The 21,535-nt window shown below is 37.5% G+C and overlaps 1 protein-coding gene and 1 pseudogene across 5 annotated transcripts; one reads left to right on the plus strand and one right to left on the minus strand.

The window, feature by feature from the left end:
- Positions 1-3,088: 3,088 nt before the first annotated feature.
- LOC140854794 (arabinogalactan O-methyltransferase 2-like) lies at positions 3,089-6,129 on the plus strand (annotated as a pseudogene).
- A 746-nt stretch (positions 6,130-6,875) lies between these two features.
- Positions 6,876-20,729, minus strand: LOC105032426 (uncharacterized). Of its 5 annotated transcripts, none has more exons than XR_012142925.1 (6): positions 20,453-20,728; positions 17,813-17,916; positions 16,678-16,791; positions 13,519-13,602; positions 13,190-13,366; positions 6,876-7,121 (listed from the first exon to the last, which is right to left on the minus strand). XR_012142925.1 is itself a non-coding variant. In XM_010906873.3 (5 exons), the coding sequence occupies exons 1-5, from the start codon at positions 20,694-20,696 to the stop codon at positions 10,067-10,069; spliced, it is 552 nt and encodes a 183-aa protein (XP_010905175.1). In that variant the 5' UTR covers positions 20,697-20,728; the 3' UTR covers positions 9,728-10,066. The 5 variants fall into 5 exon arrangements, 2 of the variants coding, with proteins under 2 accessions (XP_010905175.1, XP_010905173.1); XR_003798717.2 differs by lacking the exon at positions 6,876-7,121 and adding an exon at positions 9,728-10,072 and having other exon boundaries at positions 17,813-17,913; positions 20,453-20,729; XR_829804.3 differs by lacking the exon at positions 6,876-7,121 and adding an exon at positions 9,728-10,072.
- Between the last annotated feature and the right edge of the window lie 806 nt (positions 20,730-21,535).

Genomic DNA, 21,535 nt, shown 5'->3' on the forward strand with positions numbered 1-21,535 from the left:
ATATTTTTCATGAATGAACTAAAAATATTGAGATTGACTGTCACTTTGTGCACCACCATTTACTTCATGAAACTTTACATCTTCACTCTATTTCTTCTACAGATTAACTTGTTGATATTTTTATCAAAACTCATTCTCTAGGTCATTTTTGTCTCCTAATATCCAAACTTAGACTTGCATCCAGTCACCCATCTTGAGTTTGAGGAGAATGTGAATATTATTATGAGTTGTCAATATCATGACTATTATGATCGATGACTATAGGGATTCTAGGGTCAAACTTATCATATTTACTTAATTGTGATTATTGGACACAATTGTAAAGCTACCATATTTGTTTGAATATAATTATACAGCTACCATAGTTGCCTTTCCACTTTAGTGTATATATAAGGATGTATTAATGTGATTAAGATATGAGAAATACAATATAGTTTTTTTCATTTTCACCGGAAAGGAAAATCTATTTAAGAAAGGTGACCTTTTTTTTTCACTTATTTGATGTGAGATTAAAAATGGAAAGAGTTTTTAAAACATTTGAAACTACTAACAAATAGGGGATAAGATTGGATTTATTTTTAAATTTTTTTCATAAATTAAAACTCCAACATACAGTTGGTCATCAGCAAGATCACATGTCCATTGCTCAATAGTTTACCGATACTTAGTGGATTACAAATGATTACAAATGCTTGATATATTGTAATACCCAGAACCCAGCCCCCCAAAAAGAAGACCACATGAATTTTAAAACACTAGAGAAAAGACAAAAAAAAAAAAAAAGAAATCTTAAGGCCAACACGTGCTGGGGAATGCTGACCATGAACAAAACTCCCAAAGGAGTTCTTCTTCCTCATCCGACCAAGACTCCAACTTTGAATTGGAGTTGGATTCTAGCCTAATCCCCTATTGTTTGGCCCTCTATTTGAAGAGGATCCACCTCTATTTGAAAGCCAACAACCTCAGCCAAGCTATCCCCTCTTTTATTCCCAAATCTTTTCTAGAAAATATGTCGATTAAGCTCATTGTGTTCGTCGGAAATCAAGGTCAACATCGACAAAAATAAGGTGATGGTCTCTTGAATCTTTTATTAATCTCTCTCCTTATTATTTCTAGCCTTTAGAAGCTTGATTTCGACCGATCTATCACTGGATTTCTTCTTGAAAAGCCAAGCCTTATTTTCTCATATTTTTCTCTTGATTTTCTTTATTTTGTTGGCATCGTTTGTTGCCATTGATCACTAGATCAGGGATGCTAGGCTGTGCCACCATGGGCCACACCCTTGGCCACCATCTTCTGGCAAACCACTCTTAGATTTGGGGGAGAAGGGGATTCAAACGGAATCCCTGTTTCGCCCAAACGAAAGAAGAAGAAAGAAAAATAAAAAAAAATAAAAAAAAAATAAAAAAAATAAAAAAAAGAGAGAGAGAAAGAAAAAAAGAAGAGAGTGTCTCTCTCCTCTCTTTCAACTTTCTTTCTCCACCTTTTCTAGAAAAAAAAAAGAAAAGAGAGATTTTCTCTCAACTTTCTCTCTCTAAAAAAATTTTACTTTCTCTTTCTAAAATTATTTCTTTCTCTATGAAATTTATCTCTCTAAGATTGATTGAGTAAAAAAAAAAATTTTGATGATTTTGATCGAGCTTGATGAAAAATCCTGATTCATGGTCGTCGGACAGTGTGTGGACATCCACCTAAGTCGGATCTGAATACCATCAAATTTGATCTATTTGATCTCTATAAAGCCAATTATATTTTAATCTGATCTTAATTAAATAAAGTTATTTAATTAAACTAATCTTTGATCATTGAGTACCGCACCAGCCTCCATCATGAGTCCGTGACCCTTATCGAATACTACTGATTTGATCATTTTTATCTCTGTTGAACTATATGTTTCCTATTCTAATTATTATCAGATAAAATTATCTTAGTTAGACCAATTAGGATGTTGGATGCTACCACTTTTGCTAGCCCTGTGAAGGTACCAAAACTTAAGATTTTATTCTTAAATATTTATGATTAAATTTTAATAGAAGAATATATTTTGAATAATAGATTCTAAAAGATACTCTCATGATTGATTGAATTTGTCTATTCAATATTCTATAAAGATAAATAATGAACCATCTTTTTAAGATATTTTATAATTTATTTTAAAAATAATTAATTAGTCTTTAATTCATGTGTGATTTATAAAACTATATTTTAAACGAAAAATGATTTATAAATTTGAAATTTTTAGAATATTATAGTTTATTAATTTATTATAGAATATGCATATAATGAATGGAATATATATTATTTTGTAAAAATGCTTTGATATACATCGGATTTGAGCTTTCAACCTAATTATGTTTAGTGGATCCCATCAATAGGGGTTAAATATTGGTATTCAGTAGATCCTGCCAATGAAAATTAAATATTGGTAGTCAATGGATCCTGCTAATAGGGATTAAACATTGATATTCAGTAGATTCTATCAATGAGGATTATGCATGGATACTCTGGTTATTGAGCTCTGACCGTACCATAGGATATAAGTATGGTCATAGTTGAAGTTGTTGAGTTATATATGTTAGTTTCGAATTAGATTTATGATTATGTATATATATAAATATCTGAAAGGATTTGATTTGCATTAATTAATATATAATATATTCATATATTTACTTATGGCATTTGTTTTTGAATATCATATCTTATGATAATATCTAAAATGTCTAGTTGAAATATTCATTATTTATTAGACGATCGAGCTCATTATCTTTTCTTTCTTTTCAGGTTCAGATTCTTTTTTAAAAAAAATTATAGATGTGGATACTGCTTTCAAAGTATGTTTAGAAATGAGAGTTGACAGTATCAATCGAATTTAGACATAGGCTTATCATTATATTTTACAAGATTGATATTTAAGGTTTAATCGATATAAAATTTTTTGAATATCGTTGAAGTTTTGTGAGGGATTAAAGTTGATTCTAATTAGTTAAGTTTTGAATTTAATTTATTATTAATTCTACTGTGATGTATTGATATCGTATTTAAAATATCTTACATATTTGTAGAGAGAGTTTTACATGAATATGCGGCAGTCATTGCAATCCTGAGTTATAGATCTCGGCCAGGGGCGTGATATATATAATCTACCAATTTGTGCAAATATGTGCCATTATATAAGATTCCACGGAACAGGGAGCACATAATGACAAGAGCCCGGGGTCATTAGTGTTAGAAGGCTGGGGACCAAATAAAGTGTTTGAAGAAGAGAGCTGACGCTGCTGACCCTCCAGTGAAAAGTGAAACGGGCTGGTACTCCATAACATCCCTCCAGCATCAACCTTGTCTCTTCAACTTTAATCAAACTATTAGCTTTGATGTTGAAATAATCACCATGAAGGTTCGATGAAGCTACAGATAGCTCCAATTTTTTGGACCACACCAAAGCAGTCCATGGCCACATGAAACTGATGCCTCATGCTACACCTTTGCACACAGATCAGATCCAGCGAAGACCTGTTTGTTCTGCAATTGTTTAGACATTAAGTCATAAGAACCACAGATGATTAAAGAAAGGGGATGTTTGTGGTTGTTGAACATGTCCATTAGTTAAGGGACAGCAATTTGATAGCTTAGCATGCCCATTAGGTTAAGTATAATATATATATATACACACACAATTTTAGCCATTCTGCATAGTGTAAGACATAATCTGGAGCTTGGAGGGTCTTTTCTATAGAAGAAATCCTGAACTCTATTGAATCACTCCTCATTGGCCTAGGTTTCCAGTTTCCCTATTGGCTTCTGGCATATGATCATACAACATACTTAAGCACTGTCATGTATTAACTACAAGTGGCATCAACCTATATAGTAATCACTGACCTCAGCTTCAGAAATTCATTGAATCCAGAGTCATGGACTATATACTTACTTTAAAAAACAATTTGCATCTATAGAACTTATGATAGCAAAAACCCTCCAATTTTGAGTCCACACTCAACTTGCATTGTGGGCAAAAATGGATTTTTCCTCCATAAGTGATGAAAAAGTTGGCCTGTTAAAGAGAAACATTTCACATGATCAATTACAATATACATGGCTATGTGTGCCCCATCAGCTCAAGTTGTTAAGAGGGCACAGTGAGGTCAATGCTGGAACCTAACCACCCCATGTTGAGAATAGTTGATAAAATGGATGGTTAGTCATGGAAATTGGTTTCCTATGAGCATCATCCCCAAATATTACAGTAAATGAATGATAAAAGAAACAAGTTAAGAGCCAAACAATGATTAATAAAGGAGAAATGATTAGAATGTGGCCCCTAAATGAAATAATTTTAGCAAAGCTTTCCGTTGTTGGTGCAGCAAAAGGACCCACATGTCTAGATGAGTGATCTGAAATAGGAATTCAAACTCAGGCTTTTAAAAATGAGTTGAGCATATAGAATAAAGATCATCATCCAATTGACCAATTGAGAAAAGGATTCGATAGAAATGAGCCTACCGCCTCCATTTGTTATGGTATATGATCATCTCATTGCCAAGCCACCAGGGTCACTTTTAACTTCTGGAGGGGAGTAATAAAAGTTAAACATCATTAACTGTTGCTCAGCAGTTACTCTTACTGTTTCTTCATATTCACTCAACTGCTCAACAAACCTGAAAAATAATTTGCAAAAGGGAAACACCTAACATCTTGCCATTCTGGAAGAAAAGCATGCAGGATGCCATATTTTGCTGTCCCCCCCCCCATCAAGAAAACTCTTTTACCAAAAGAAATCATCTCTCTTAGCTCTCAAGAAATCCAAAGGCAACCAACACACCCACTACAATAGGCAGAAGAAGTGAGGGCAAGACTAGAAAAGGAAGACCAACTTACAGATCTGATTTTGCCTTTCAGCCATCTTCCTCAAAACTCACAACCATAAGCGCAGCAGCAGGAAATGAGAGGGTAAGAAAAGAAAGAGAAGAAAATGCCATTGAAGAATCTCATCTTTGTCCTTTTCATTATTTTCTCAACCATTTCCCTCCTTACAGTCTTTAAATTTGCAAACATTAGTTCACCCCCCATCCTTCTCCCTTCTCCACTCCTTTCAAATTCATGTGCTTCTACAAATTCTGTACCTGTGAAACGCCTTCCTCATGTATCACATATAATGAAACCTTATGCCAGGCCCCCTGAAGACATCCTCAGCTTAAAAGAGCACCAGCTCCTCAAAAATTTTATAACCCACAAAGCCCCTGCAACCTCCTTTTCTTTGGACTTAAACCACAATTCCTTGACCTTGCCATCTTCAATACTGAAGGTACTACTATCTTTCTAGAAGACGACTTCGAAAAGCTCAGAACTCGAAAACTCAAAGGCATGCAGGTCTACATGGTTAAATACCATAAGAAAGCTAGTGAAGCATACGAGCTACTTAAGCATGCTAGAACAAACCCTGCCTGCACACCACAAGAAGGTCTCCTCCATAGATCACATTGCAAGCTAGCACTCACAGGGCTGCCAGGCATAGTGTGCAAGAGAAAATGGGACGTGGTGGTCATCGATGGACCAAGAGGAGACCGACCAGAGGCACCAGGCAGGATGGAGGCAATCTACACGGCTGCCATGATTGCTAGAGCTGGTAAGACAACAGATGTTTTTGTCCATGACATAGATCGGATGATTGAGAAGTGGTACTCTTGGGAGTTCTTGTGTCATGAAAATTTGGTTTCTTCCAAGGGAAACCTATGGCATTTTAGAATAAAAGGAAACTCCTGGTCTGCTAGGTTTTGCTCTGAGGCTCCACCTCTGATTCAGTAGGTATGTTCCTATTTTTCTTTTTCACCTTACAGATATGAAATCATTTGTTGATTATGAAACCATATTTGGATCAAAAATAGAGTCTTGAGATGTATGGAATATCTTAGCCTAGGACAGACTTGATCAATGCGATATTTGATTGGCACCATCATTTAGGTCAAAGATGTGACAACTGAAAGCACAATTACAGGAATATGAGCAAATTGCACATTCTTGTTATTTCTGATTTCTGAGTCTAGGTACCTGAAGAGCACAAATGAAGATCACCAAGCCACAAGTCTCCACCAGAGCAATAATGCTGCAAAAACAAATGGTGAAGGCAACCAACATTTTCTCAGCTTAATATTTCTAGATTTAGCACATAGATAATAAGGAAAATAAGTTAAAGGCCAGTTGATTCATGTATAATTTTGCATGATGGACGACCATGGTACACAAAACTGCGAGCAGCAGGAGAAAGAGGGGTTTCCTAAGCTATGGTGAAACCGAAGCATATGTATTCATTAAATGTGATACGTAGGTTGATCTTCATTCAAGATGTTTCACAACCAAGGACACATCTATAAACTGAAGCCTTCCTATATGCTATCAACAAAGTAGATTACCTTTATCCATCACCATTTTTGGGGAGGGGGATAAAGTGGCAGTACAAGGAAACAGACTTAAAATACAAAAGAGCAGACTCAACCAGAAAGAACAAGAGAAGGAAAAAGAAGGAACATACAAAACAACTCAAAGACGATGAAGATATGTGAGGTCAACTGCATCCCTCTGCAAGATGGACTTTAACTATTGGGGCCAGACCATTATAAATAAGTTCATCCTACTTGTTGAAAACAAGCATGCTTGGACAAAAGTGTCAATGTATCAGAACAGATAGGCACCAAATGTGTGCCCTCTGAATAATGCAAGTCAGTAAATCCTTTGAAGTAAGATGGACAATGAGCAGATCTAATTCCAAAAAGAAAAATATATGAGAAAAATATGGAGGTTTCCCCACTTTATGCCAATTAATAAAACGATTAAATTCTCATCATGCAAAATTGCAAACCACATACTGGGGCTCAAAATCATGTTTAAGAGCATCCAAAACTCTTACAGATGATATAATAGTTACCAAGTTTCCAATGGAGGACAAAGTTTATGGGACACGATAAAAGCACATCATCTCAAAATGGCACGCCGTTAGTAATAGTCAACAGAGTGAATACATAGGTATCTTAGAATCACATAACAAACAATAAAATATTTTTCATAGCGGAGTAGCCACCGAGCTATACTTGTATACTTGGCAAAGAGAGCCAAAGTTCTCGAATACTCTGCAAAGGACAAATACAAAACCAAGATTAAGGTTGTACAGATGCCTAGATGTTGAATTCCTTAATTGCCTCGGCAGGCTCCTAGAGCTTGAATGCCACAATAATTTACTACGTTCATATATGAATATAGAAAGTATTGATTTATATGTAACTGTAATATGTCAGATACATGAATGTATAAAAAATATTTTTCATGAATTTTCTTAAAAAAACAAATGAGTGGAATAGAATATCCTTATATTTTGTGGGATAACTTCTTGCCGCCCGGTTTGTGGTCCTGCATTTGATGACTAAGTTTCTCAATTTGAACCCCAAATCCAACAAAATGCAAGCATTAGAAGCAAGCAAACACCTACGAGCAACAAAATTTCTGAGCATATCAAAGCTATTTCATGTTTGATTACTTCTACTCGAGAAGATTCCAATGAAATTTGTTCAAGGCATGTTCTTGGACCACCAGCACCCGAGACCTCTTGAATTGAATGGCAAGTCATTTCAGTAAGTTACAAAACGGGAAACCTAAATAGATACTTAAATGGATAAGAGAGTGGATTACGTCGAACATATCCCAGTGAGAGCAGCATAAAGAATCCAAAAAATTCAAACTTTCTCGTGTTGTGACCCCAATTCCATCGGATTCGTAAGAAATCGATGTTTGCCGGTCGATCTAATGCAATGCTGCTGCGAATAGAAACATTAAAAGACAAAACCTGGAGGCCTCTTCGCCAGGGTCACAGACCCCATAAAGCTCGACGCCTCTAGAATATTTATGGTAAATTTTCTGCAAATTTTTCTTGTTTTGATGAAACTATGCAAATATTGCTTGAATTCTGAATCTTCATGTCTAGCTAATAATTGTTCTCAAACCTCGTGACTTTCACCACGGACATCTCACCTGGATCATCACAGACTGCTGATTCCACTGTGATTCAATCAGTTCAGCTTTCCAGCCATATATTATCCTAAGAATCTGATGAATATCTCAAACTCTAAATTCTAATTTTGGCAGCAGAAGAAATATCTATAAAATACAACATTTAATCAACAAAGCTTCTTCTTGCTCTACACGAAGCGTCTGCCTCAATTCTTGATCAGAGATAGATGTAGCAAGCTTGCTTCACCTGAGGAATTCCACAAAGGATGCAGATGATAGTGCAGGAAAACAACCCAAGATGAGTTCAAATATTAATTAGTAATTTATAGCAAACCCAACTGTACTTGTTTAAACTTAGCATAAAAGCTACTGAGCCACTTGCAGCGCAAATCATAGTAACATGATAGCACCGGATGCTTGTAACTTAAATTAAAGTTGAATTGTTTGTTGGACTGCAACTCAAGGCTATCTTTTAGTAAGTCGACTCACGGTCAAAATTGATCATCAGACACTTCAATAGTTATCGTAATTTTTGAAAACAAAAATTTTCTTATTCCATCTTGATCAAAGCCTTAGCACCCCATCTCATATCATCGCCTCCCAGCTCTCTAATGCTCCATTCGGACCTCGCCTCGCGAAAAATCTCCTTGGCCCTATCCCGTCGAAGCTCTCCCCAACCTCTCCTTCTCCTCCTTTCCTCCCCTTCTCTTCCTCTGCCCTACTCTCGAGTACCTCTTTTTAGCCACCCTCAATGCCCTTGCCAGGCCCCACCACTTTTCAGAGCCCCACAGCCACTTCCTTTGCCTTAGTCTTCACTATAGCAACTTCCTTGTCATCTGCCTTCTCTATTTCCTTGTCGACTGCCACATCCCTACCCACTCCTCATCTTCACCTAGGTCCCTTGCCCCACCCCTTTCTTCTAAAACGCCCTCATCTGGAACACCATCCTCCTCCTCCACTTCGCCTCACCACCTTTGCCCCCTTGCACCACCCCTCTCCTTTACCTTCTTCTTCCTCCTCAAGACCCACATTGTCGCCTGCTCCCTCTCTATGGTCACCTAAATCTATGTCCCGGCCCTCATGACCCATGGCTTCAATGCTCACCAATTCATTCAGAACATCCACATCTTCATGTACGTCGCTTGATCCGACCTGAAATCTCCTTACAAGATATTCAACAGAAACACCATATCCTAGACTCTGTTGACCGCCACCTATACTAGGACCGGCAACATGGACATTGCCGAGAGGCTGGTTGAGAAGACCTTGGTGAAGGACATGGTGGCGTGCATCACCATGGTCTCTCTCCTCTCCATCTTTCTCATCTTGCCCTTCTTTTCCCCAAACTCTTCTCCAAACTGCTGCAACCCAAACGGAGCCAAACCCAAGCCTCTACTTGTTTTAACAAGCTCGAACAAGCCAGCACATGCTAGGGAGTCATGTCTTGACTTGCTAAATTTACTTCAAGTAACTACTTCCCTCATGCAACTTCTCGGCTGTTCTGACCCAGAGGCCAAATCCAACTCATGCTTATCTGGACCTATAGACCATGGAAGCTCAAGTCCACTTGCTGCATTTTGGCGTATAATATATCCATGTTCGAGCATAGCTGCATGAATCTTGTCTCAATCTTTTGTTCGAGCCCCGATAACTCAGGCCATTCCAGGTTCAATTTCCATACAAGTATCTATGAAAATAAATAACTTACTTACTTTGCGAGTATAAAAAACCCTATAAATCAATGCAACAATATGCTTCGTCTGACAAGATAGATTCACACACCAATTACACCCTAGATTCTTTCAGTCAACATGCCATGGCAAAAAAATACAGCAGTCTGACCACAATTAATTTCTCTTAGAATCAGCAGTATTAACTAATAATTGAAAAAAAAAAATTTATCTGCCATTATTGTTACAACAACTAAACATAGTCTCTTCATTTTAAATAAATATTAATCTATAGGTTTAAGTTATCTAGAATCACCATTGAATGGATTTTAATACATATCACCTTCTTGATTCTTCGGATAAGAAACAAAGTAAAAAGAGCACGAGCTATAGCTTCCAACTCAAACCTGCCACAAAACAAAAAGTTCTATGTTAGTGCTTCACAGAATCAGTGTCATCAAATCTTCATAAGATTTATCCAATAGCTTATAATCCATGTTCATGTTCTGTATAAAATATAATTTTTTTATTATTTAATTATTTTTAAAATACAAATAAAATAGATATAATAAAATAGATAAATAAAATAAAATATTTTTTAAAAAAATTTACATCCCATGCATCGTAAAGGATTGAAAATAGAGACTTTTATATTGGCAGAATCTCTATTCACCATCTGTATGCATACTATATTTGTAACGTGTACACGAAAATCAAAAATGGTATTTAAGAATATGCTTTGAAAGGACAAATAGTATTTAATAACTTGATGCCATATTTATATATGACATATCTTCGGAATGTCTGCCTTATATATACACGATATATTTGCCACGTGTATATGAAAATGACAAATAGTATTTAAAAAATATATACTTTAAAAGGGAAAATAGTGTTTAATAAAAACTAAATAGTATTTAGAAATATATTTATGCCATATATATACATGGTACATTTTTGAAATGTTTATACATGATATATGCATGCAATAAATGTGAAGGTTAATTTATGAAGTGGGATAAATATGAAAGAGATATCTTCCTTTATTTATTCTAGAATTTTGAGAGGAAAAGAGTCCAAAATTAGATAAAATTTTTGAGGATCTAGAATTCTAAAAAAAGATATCTTATTATATTTAGATATTAAGAAAATATCTAAAAAGACAGATCTCTTCCCGTATTATACCCCCCACCTATGACATCTCTCACCATAAAAACCAAGTGGTGGAATCAACATTCCCTTCAAATCATCTTATTATATTAAGAAAATATTTAAAGTGGATTTTGTTGGCCACAAGATATCTAAATTGTAATGGTCATTTTCTTTAGCAAAATAGATAAGGATAGCTCATGATGTATACCACAAGTAATCAAGACTCGTGATGACTAACCATGTATATTTAATGAAATGCATTAATATCATTACAATATCAGTAGGTCAGCACAAAGATTTTGTTGGCAGCTTCCATCCCCTTGCGCACAAACCTAGTGGTGGAGTCAACATTCCCTTCAAATCTTGTTATATTAAGAAAATATTTAAAGTGGATTTTGTTGGCCACAAAATAACTAAATTGTAAAGGTTATTTTCTTTATCAAATAATATCTAATGAAATCCATTAGTATCATTACGATATCAATATATCAGCATAAAGATGTTGTTGCCCGCTTCATCCCCTCCCCCACAGCAAACTGGAGTTTATTTATGAGTAGAACTCGCAACCATTCATCCCCATCGCAACAAAGTGTTGATTAGAGATATGGGGCCTAAGGCAGCACTTTGCATTGTGTTGATGTTTACATTGGCTCTTGATACCGGTCTTTGGTGAAAGAGGTGAAGGGCATTTTAGGCGGCTCCTTAGAGCTGGAGGAATCCTAGCGACCCAAATCCACTGCATAATGAGACTCTTCCTCCAAGTGTTAGAGGCTTGAGTGGAACCGAAAGGATCCTTCATGAAGTTAGTAGAGGCCCAGATCCGATGCATAATGAGGCTCCTCCTTCAAACACTCGTGGCTTGAGTGGAATCCAAAGGATTCTTCATGAAGTTCCTAAAGGTCCAAATCCGTTGCATAATGACACTCCTCCTCTAAAGGCTAGAGTGGAATTGAAAGGATCCGCCGTATAGTTCTCGGAGATCCCTGCTACATAATAATGCTCCTGCTCCAAATGCTGAAGCTTGAGAACGAATACTACGCCGTCCTCATTCCAATGGTCAAAATACTATTATATACCTGAATGATGTGATGTTCAATAATTGAAGTTGTTACAAGTTTTTAGTTAATGAATGCTAAAACAGCTTATGAGGAATGTGTTTCAACTTTTCTATTCTTCATCCCTACCTACACACTTAATAAGACAATCCAAGATAAAAGAGCATACCTACTGAAAAAATTTTAGGTGTATAATGCCTACAATCTTTGATAGGTCAAAATAGCCTGTTTGCAACATAAGTTACTCATAACTCCCATTTAAATTAGATGCCCAACATCCAGCATATGCAATATAATAGGTGTGGTTAAACATTTTTTTTTTTAAATAATGATAAGAGTTTGGGAAGTCCTAACTCGGATATTTATTATAGTAAACATGATGATACCCAGGACTAGGATTTATTATAATACGTGCAGTTAAATGTTGAACAGCTCAATCGTGCCGTAATACCCTGTGCGTTGCACCAAAATGTTGCCATCCCTAAAATAAGATGCACGATTGTTTCTTTTATGAAAATAAGAAGGTGCACATTATTAGATCTCTCCTGGCCTTTCTACCAGAAATAAAATGGATATCACTAAAACTACGTACCCTAACTTACAATAGAGGACTTGTTTTTTTATTCTCTGTAGAAAAACCATACGGCTACCAACAAAAGAGAGTGCTTAATCCTAATTTCAATAAGTTGAAATTTATACAAATTAGGACTTGCTTGTATGAATGAACCGAAAAAATTCTATTGAATTCGTGGATTAGATCAGTAAAATTACTCAAATAATATACTTATCTATTGATGTTTTTTTTCTTCTTATGGGATTTGGGCCTAAATCCTAGATAGTTATGGATATAAACCTAGTCTAGCATGTACACCTATTATCTAATTGATTTTACTGGCTCAATCCGTAAATCCAATGGGATTTTCAACACATTCATCAAAACAACCCCACAGGTGGGAAATGGTTATAAGGCTTAATCCAAAAGGAAAACCAATGCGAAAAGAAGAAAGTATGATAACCCAATCAGCCGCACGACTCGTAAAGCAGTCAAAAGAAAAACAAAAAACAAAAAGAACAAAAATGCTGGAAGAAGAAGACTCTCATCGGGGAGTCTTCTTCATTTGATTCTGGGAAAAGCTGGAGTCCTAGGGCAAAAAGGAACCTATGGCTCTCTATTTATAACCCCCCTGACCCCTACGGCTCTCCACCCGCGAAGTAAAACAATGACAGAAGCTTTAGTAATCTACTAATAACAGAAACTCCAAATGAAATTACTAGAACTAGAATTTACATACTATGCACCGAAAACATCTGATGTACCTGAGACCTGGTTGCCCACATGACAGATTGCTGTAGATTACTAAAGCTAAAATGGAGCTACAGCAATCCTAGGACGCCAAAGCATGGGGACTATTTTATGGATAAACATGTCAATGCAGTCTACAAAAAATACTTCATTCTGTCATCCCTCCTCATGGCATTATATACAGCTTGGACCTGGAAAGACCAAATTGAGTAACGGGTCAACAGATCATGCACCTCTTATAAAATATCATAACCAGCAAACCAAATATTATGCATCCAGCTGATTGTGCTCGAAAGGTACAGCGCACAAGCTAAGATCCGTGTAAAAGGAGAGGAAAGGATACCTGCTCACTGGAGACAACACGAATAGGTCCAATGTTTACGGATACATACTTGCCCCTTGAAGACAGTTTCTGAGTCACACGACCCTGTTCAGCATCCAGCAAAATGTGGTTAAGATTGTAAATGATGAACATGAATATCATAATAAAAATAACAATCACCAGAAGTTGAGAGCTAGGATGTTCGATAACCTCACTGGGAAAAAAGAAATTACAAACAAAGCTAATAACCTATGTATATCCATTAAGCTGTTAGGACATTTAAAAATAATATTAGGATATCATTACCAACACTAGAAAAAATTCGAAAATATCATGGAAAAAGTGGAGTTTTTGCAAATATGTTCGACAACAATTCACCAATAAAGATGTCTGAGTTACTGTTTTCATGTTTCATTCCTATCTCTACCTCATTAGAGGCTAAAGAGGTCATCGATCTATACATAAAGCAAAAGTTCTGTGCCCCCAAGACTCCAACCTATACAAAAGGTCCACATTTACCATTTGGCATGCATGACTTTTCAAAAATTCAATGTACTCCTCAATTTGAGATCCCAGATCAATTGTAGTAGCATAATGCCATGACCTCCAATCTATTTGGATCTTCTTGTGCATCTCATATTAATCAATTCATATCTACCATTAAGCTTATTGACATGAACTTCCAGAAATGATGATACAGACAAATAATGAGGGTTTGCAGCATGATTTCATTGAGCTTAGTATTTTGAATTTATTTTATTCAAAAAATTTAAAAAAATTTAAAAGTAAAATAAAAAGGATGAAAACAAAAGGGACAAAAAGCAATACAGCAATTGGTAAGGCCATAAAATATAGCAACAGGTAAAGAAGAACATTAGGGAAGGCAAGTATGGCAACATAACAGCTTCCATGAGCAATTAAACCCACATCAGAATAATATCAGTGATTCTTCAATTCAGCTGTGAGAGATCCATGCAAGCCAAGAACCAAGCAGTTGCCTTTCATGTAACACTTGCAAGTAATGAAGGGGCACTTAATATATCAGCAAATAAATCACAAATTTATATCAATCAACTTGAGAAAAAAATTCATTAACACCAGAAAGACCCAAATCAACTGCCAAGTCACCAAACAAAGATGGAAAACAAAGCAGAAATATATTATACCACTCCTAGGATAACTAGTTGACAAGACATCATATGTTGCAACAACCAAGGTGTAAAATCATATGAGCGGATGAGCAGCACTGAAAGAAAATTAGGAACAATGTTGGGAGCAGGGATGACATCAGAATGATAAGTTTTATACTGCTCGCAGTTCAAAGCGGCAAAGGGAATGTGAGCAACAACAGAATCAGAGTTCGGTAATGGGTTTGGATGGTGGTCCCTTCTTCTAGGAAACAGCAAGACAAACGACCACGGATAATATATGCCAGTCATATACAGCTACTGGCAGCAGACCAACCTTCAAAATCAATACTAAAGCTTTCTCAGCCTTCAAGTTTGGATAACAGACTAAAGTTTGCATGGAGAGTCAATCCTGTAACTGGTATAGATAATTGTTAAAGAATGGCGCCTTGTTGAAGGGAAGAAGGAACTGATCTCAAGAGATTGCTAACATTTTATCTTCTCAAAACCTTCCCTGGAGTCTTTGCAATCCAAAAAATATCCTGTCCTAATTTTGCATCCTATCTATGTATATCTAAGGCAAGGGTTTAAATACCAATGCCAAAGCTCATCCCAATCTGAGGCCAGGCCGGTATGGTACCAAGACAATAGTAGTATAGATCAGGAGGACCAAAACAACCATCAAAAGCAAGAACAAAGATTAAAAATTAATAACAATAAAATAAAAATAAATTAAAAAATTGATGTTCGAGCAGGCTGGGCCATCCAAGTGTTGGGATACAACAGGCAATGGCCGAGACAGACCGAGACAACCCGGTCTAGAGAGATCCAAGATTCCAAATGCATCTTAAGACCAAGTCTCTCTCCATCTGACATGGTATCACTAAGACAGCCAGCCCTCAAATCCTTGCTATAAGGCTTCTTCTACCAATTCATTCATCACCATCAACCATCTCCCATTTTTATCATCATTACTAAGATCAAGTATAATGGGAAGAAAAAATGAAGCCCACGAAAAGCATGAATATATTCTTAAAGTCAAAGCGTCCCAATATAAATCAGCAGAAGGTGAACACTTTTTGTCTCTTTTTCCATTTTAAAATTGCACCCATTTACATAAGATTTAATTGATTATCATTCATTTTGTTCATTACCTTGCATTACTAATTATCTTGCATCATTGTATCTCGGGACCTAGGGTAGATCATCACCAACTAGAATAGTTTCTTGAAATTTCGGCAAACTTCCTTGAATTCTTTTTGGTTGGGGGCTGTGGGGGGTGGTGGGGGCAGAGGAATGTTGAAGAAGGGGCAGACCTTGATTCTCCTTCCTCACCTCCTTGATTGCATATTCATCTTGAACTTCTTTTTTTCTTTTTTAATAGAATATTGCAAATTCATTTACTCAACCAAATCTCCCATGCCTCTTTCTCTTTATCCAGTGAAAGCCTTATACGAAGTATGTATATAAAGAGAATGTTCATGTTATTTTTAGTGTAACATCTAAAGTTTCCCATAATCCAACCAGCTAGGGTTTTAACTTCTAAGAGAGAGAGCCTACCCATCTGCCTTCTCTGCTTGTCTGTCCATCATTCAACATGTCTAACTTACCCACAGAAGACCATCCCAGCAATTTCACCCATTAACTGTTTATTCCACCTCCATGATTTCTTTGCCCTTTGCCTTATATTTTCCTTCCTCTACTTCTGCTACCTATTCCATGTCTTCTTCTTCCTCCTCTTCTTAATTTACCTCTTGAACAGCCAAAGTCATTGTTCAACCAATCGAAGCACCATCTAGGCATTTAGGGGTTCCCACAGCCTAGGATTGCCTAGCATCTTGCAGCCTTGGTTTATTAATAAAAACCCCATTCACAAAATATACATGAATCATGAGTTTAGTATTTCGGTGATGACAACACTTTAAAAGTATTAATTTATATAAAATATGTGAAGTTAATTCAAGTTCACATGCACCTTAATTTTTAACTTCTTTTGTGTATGCTATCAAAACAGACCAGTTTATTCAGTATTAAACATGATCTATGCACAAACCTTTGGAATTGGTTGCTGAAGTACAGATTCAACAGCAACAACCATTGCTTGGACAAAATCATCACCTCCGGTTCCTATTGCAGTGAACCCTCTTGTCATGGGATATGAGTTTACCTGTAAAATCAACAATAACAACAGACAGGTTAACAGTACTAGCTCCTGACATGGTAAAAACTGAACTGCAAATTAAATTGCTTATTCTTGGTAGTCTACATACCAGCTCCTATTCTTCGGTAGTGCATATTAAAAATTGGATTATCTACTCCAAATGGATTGTCTACTCCAAATAAATTGGATTATGTACTTCTAATAAATCAATATTACCAACTTAGAGCCAATGCAGGAAGAACCTGACCCACTCCCTGCAGCAGATAATGATCTAACTCAAGCCTATTACTGATATAACACTAACCCAATAGGTCAGCCTTAGGTTTCGATGAACTCGACATAAACATTGAGAATTATCTATGCCATAGTAGATGCTAATTTTACCAACACCAATTAAACCCTACGACAATTGACATAAGACAAACTAAAGGGATTGTCTTTATATGCTGTCAAACACCATGCCTGTTAGCCAGCGCTACTTGGTCACCATTCAAAAATGTTGTTGCTTATGCATCTACAAGCATTTCTCATGAGGCACAATTTGGGTGCTGCCCATGTGCACACACACAAGCATGCCACAGACACAGAGAAAGAGAGAGAGAGAGAGAGAGAGAGTGTGTTTTGGGGGTGGGGGGATGAAAGGATGAAAAAGACAAGCAATTCAGTTGGCCAATGAATGAGATTCATTGTACATGGCAACACAAGCCAACTTTCCAGTTGAGATATTTTCAATCAAATGAAAAGAATCTGGATCAGACAGCACAGAAGCAAAAGAAAATGGATAACAACAACTAGCCCAATGGCAGCATAAGATAGACATCTAAAACAAAATAAAAGCAACAGTGGCTGAGCGTGGTTCTGAATTTTAACAAGGGGGCTCAACAGGTACATTCTAGACCAATTCATGAATACATGCAAGTAGGCAGATAGACCAGGCACAATCACCAATACATGTATGCAAAGCAAAGTCCACCAACATGCATAAGCATTCAGATGCGAACCACAAAAGGAGCGACAAATACCATACCTTCTGATCTAGAACAAGCCATTCATTGCTAGCATCATCTGTCACTGTACCACCAATGACAATATTTGTGGTTTGTGCAACCCTTCCTTCAGACTTTGATACTTCTGGATGCAATGCCAACACAAGTTAAAACAGAAACAGGATATGACAATTTTAATAAAGATACTGTTCAATACTTTAAAGTCTAAACTAATAACAATCAGCAAATTGATCAGGCCTAGCAGAAGTGGCATTCACAGCAACCTACTTATTATGGAAATCCATGTTTCCAGTCATAGATGTCCTGTTTATTGCATCGAATATCAAGGTTTTCAGTTTCTTCTATTTGTCACTTTGCATTTTAATATACATAATGACTAGACATAGTATCACTGACTACCTGCTTGTCTCCATAAAACATGTGCCACCCAGTATTCATGGTAGAGATGTTCCAACTGACATAGGGTGGGGCTCAAATAGTGGTTGGTTATGTCAGCAAAATTTTTCATATACTTTCAATCATATACCTAAAAAGTACAGCTTCCAGTCAAATGGTAGCAATACCCCCTCTCTTTGAAGAAGTTGTTTGAAGAAGGCCAGGTTCCAAACAAGCAGTGATCATATCAGCAAGTCAGATAAATGGAGTCAATTGCACATTGCATGTGTTTGAATGGCGTATGTCTCTGACAGGCATTAACATGCAAGTATCAGGACATGAGTATGTGTGTATGGGGTACCTTCACAAAGCTTCCACAGCCTCCCTTACTTTGGCAGCTGTTTCTGTAGTAACACCCAGCTCTGTTTGCCAGAAAGCTTCCCAAGCCCCACCACCGGGCCCACTTGAACCCAATTATGGCCAACAGCCCAGGCCGCTTGAATGAAAAACAAAAAAGAGAATGGACTATTATAGGGTTAAGTGATTCTATTCCACACAGCACACTCGGGTGCCTCCCCTTCCACTCCCATCCCTCCCCACAGCCCCTCCTCTCTCGCTCTCTCTGTCACACACTCTATCCCAGGCAGCTTAAGATAGTGTTTTGTTATATCATGTTTCATAAAGAAGTTTAAAGGAGAAAAGGTTGTTTGCTTTGTTTGTTTTATCATGTTATACGGTTATGTTGGTATTTTTCTCTCTTCCACTTAAATCTTATGATTAGACAAGCATTGTTTTTAGAGCCTCTTTTTCAAAGTTCAATTCTAATTGTCCAAAATTTAATTCGTTATAGATAAGAAAATGAAAACATTTTGGCATGATCTCCTCAAACTACTGAGAATAAAACCTCAAAATCTTCTCCCAAGAGAAGAGGACATATTCGCTGGTATGTATCCTTATTTGGCATTGTTATCTAAATGCAGTGCAACGGCTGATGGCCTTAACATGAGATACTTCTTAGGTGCATGACCCCATATGCACTTCTTTGGCAGAGCCATTCATCTGCCATTCACTGGTCTACCAAGATTCACTTGTGAAAATCTCAATACATCATTACTTCAATATGCAAATTTCTCCCCAGTAATAAAAGGTCAATGTCGATTAATAGGATATTGTTCCCATAAAGATTTTTGGTCAGTCCACCTAGTAAGAGATGTATACCATATGAAAAGACCTTATTATATACTACTTAGAGGGCCTATCCCAGAAATGGCAATCATCAGGTGATATAATTTATTGATCTTTTGCAAATGTGCAATTTAAAGAGCCAAGTTTGGGCACACATTATCAAGCTTCACTCGAGCTTGATTACCCTTTTTCATATACCAAGCTGAGCCTGAGCAGTGTACTGCTCAACTCGCCTCCCTCAGCTCATTTGCACTGCAAGTAGTGGAAGAGGAAGACTTATCCAAGAAATTAAAATGGGGAAAAAAAAAGCTGTCAAAAGTTAGTTATCCACTATCATGAATATCCATGTATAATGTTGTTCATCCCAAGTAAAAAAGAACAATGCATCCCAATTCTGGAGAAAAAGAAAGGGAAAAGTAAATTGGGTTTATTAAGAATATCAATTGCTGCAATCAAGCATAATTCAAAATCTATTTCAAATCACTTCTCCATCTGTGATAGAAATTGTATGAGTGGTTTTCTGTTTAAGTATATAGAGTAAAATTAACCCCAAAGAAGTGCAGAGATTACACTTTTTTTTTTTTTTTTTGAGGAAGGATTACACATAAATTATGCATCAGTGAACCAGCCCATCCCAAATGAGTTTAGGTTGCAGATCATTGATGACCATTGTTAAATCTTATTTCACAGTCTTATTCGAACTGATTGCTTGACAAGAATTCTAAATATAATTCCAAAATTTAACATATCCAGTCTCCATCCTAACAACAACATCAGTATGGTGACCATACTATAACAAGATTCATCTCTGGATTCTACCATCACCAATAGAAACTCCAATAACCAGCATTAAGTTCAACCATTTCATTTCCTTTTTCTTCCATGCCGTGCATCAGCTACTTCCTACCCTTCCACAAACTAAACATGTTAAGCAGATGCAAAAAAAATACAATTTTTTTTCCATAATTTGCCTTCCAATCAATGCGTCCCATTGCTACAAAGAAGTAATCGAACACGAGATTAAAGTATAGCGGAAAAATCGGATTCAAGGTATCGTATTATTCCAATAGAATTGGGAGAGAAGGGGTGAGGGGGTTCACCGGAGATGGCCTTGAGGACGGCCTCCTGGGGCGGACCCTGGTCATCCTGAGGAGAGGAAGAAGAAGAGGAAGAGGTGGGCGACGGCGCCTCGCTATGGGAGCACCGAAGAAGGGAAGCTCCGTGGAAAACCGTAGCCCTAGATGGTCGGAGAAGGAGAGGAGGAGGTCGGTGGAGGGAGGGGGGGCGCCATGGCCATGGCTCCGAGAGGAGGACGGAGGAGCGCCGCACGGTTCGACACGCCATCGCGGATATTTTGCGTGGTTTGCCTGGAAGCCACACATGTTCCCGACGTCATAACGTCTTCCGGAACTCCGCGGTTAGCGCATGCTACAGCGTTAAGGACGCCGTGAAAACACGCATTGTGGACTTGAAGATTCGTGTTTTGTTTCTTCCCCCATGATACTAGGAAAATTTTGTAAAATAGCCCTCTTTCCTGTTTTTATGAATCGAAGCTTCTCATCGCGCGCGCGTGTATATATATATATATATATATATATATATATATATATATATAACAATATTTCATGGAGGATCGTTGAGATATTGCCAACTCAACTCCTTAAATGAATTTGGTTGTGCCACCTAGACAGAAAAGCATTGAAAACCTCCATCAATTTAAGGAAGTCCCCTACAAAACGCCAGAATCCGAACCCCCGCGGCTCTACATGAGCATCGGCGAACCTTAGGCACCGTCTAAGCTTCCCTATTCAGCCGCTCCAAACTGACGATCGTATGAGCACCGATGACTGCCCACAACCGGGGCCGAGGAGGAGAGACGAGGGGGGTTGGTGGTGCCAGAGTCTGGAGAGGGGAGGGGAGGAGGGGGGGTTGGTGGCGTCGGAGCCAAGGGAAGGGAGGGGCGGTCGTTGATGCTCACGCGGAGCTATGGGGACTCAGATTCGTCGGGGTCGGGGGAAGGAACAGGAGGGGACGGCGATGAAGTGGGCCGCGGAGGGGAGGGGAGGGGGGTTGGTGGCATTGGAGCCAGAGAAGGGGAGAGGGTTTGGTGGTCACATGGAGCCAGATGTGGCGCAAACAATGGGTGTGGCGCAAATGGTTATAGGGTAGGGCCAGGTTAGTAG

The sequence above is a fragment of the Elaeis guineensis genome, chromosome 1 (genome assembly GCF_000442705.2).
Source record: "Elaeis guineensis isolate ETL-2024a chromosome 1, EG11, whole genome shotgun sequence".
In the NCBI taxonomy this organism is placed as follows: Eukaryota; Viridiplantae; Streptophyta; class Magnoliopsida; order Arecales; family Arecaceae; genus Elaeis; species Elaeis guineensis.

What these genes read in the sequence shown, in the direction of transcription:
- LOC105032426 (XM_010906871.3), bottom strand. Translation starts at nt 20,696, where the DNA reads ATGGCGTGTCGAACCGTGCGGCGCTCCTCCGTCCTCCTCTCGGAGCCA. An exon ending in GGCTTGTTCTAGATCAGAAG is followed by an intron (nt 16,792 to 17,812) that starts GTATGGTATTTG and finishes TTGATTTTACAG; the next exon opens with GTAAACTCATATCCCATGAC. An exon ending in GTGTTGTCTCCAGTGAGCAG is followed by an intron (nt 13,367 to 13,518) that starts GTATCCTTTCCT and finishes TGGTCTTTCCAG; the next exon opens with GTCCAAGCTGTATATAATGC.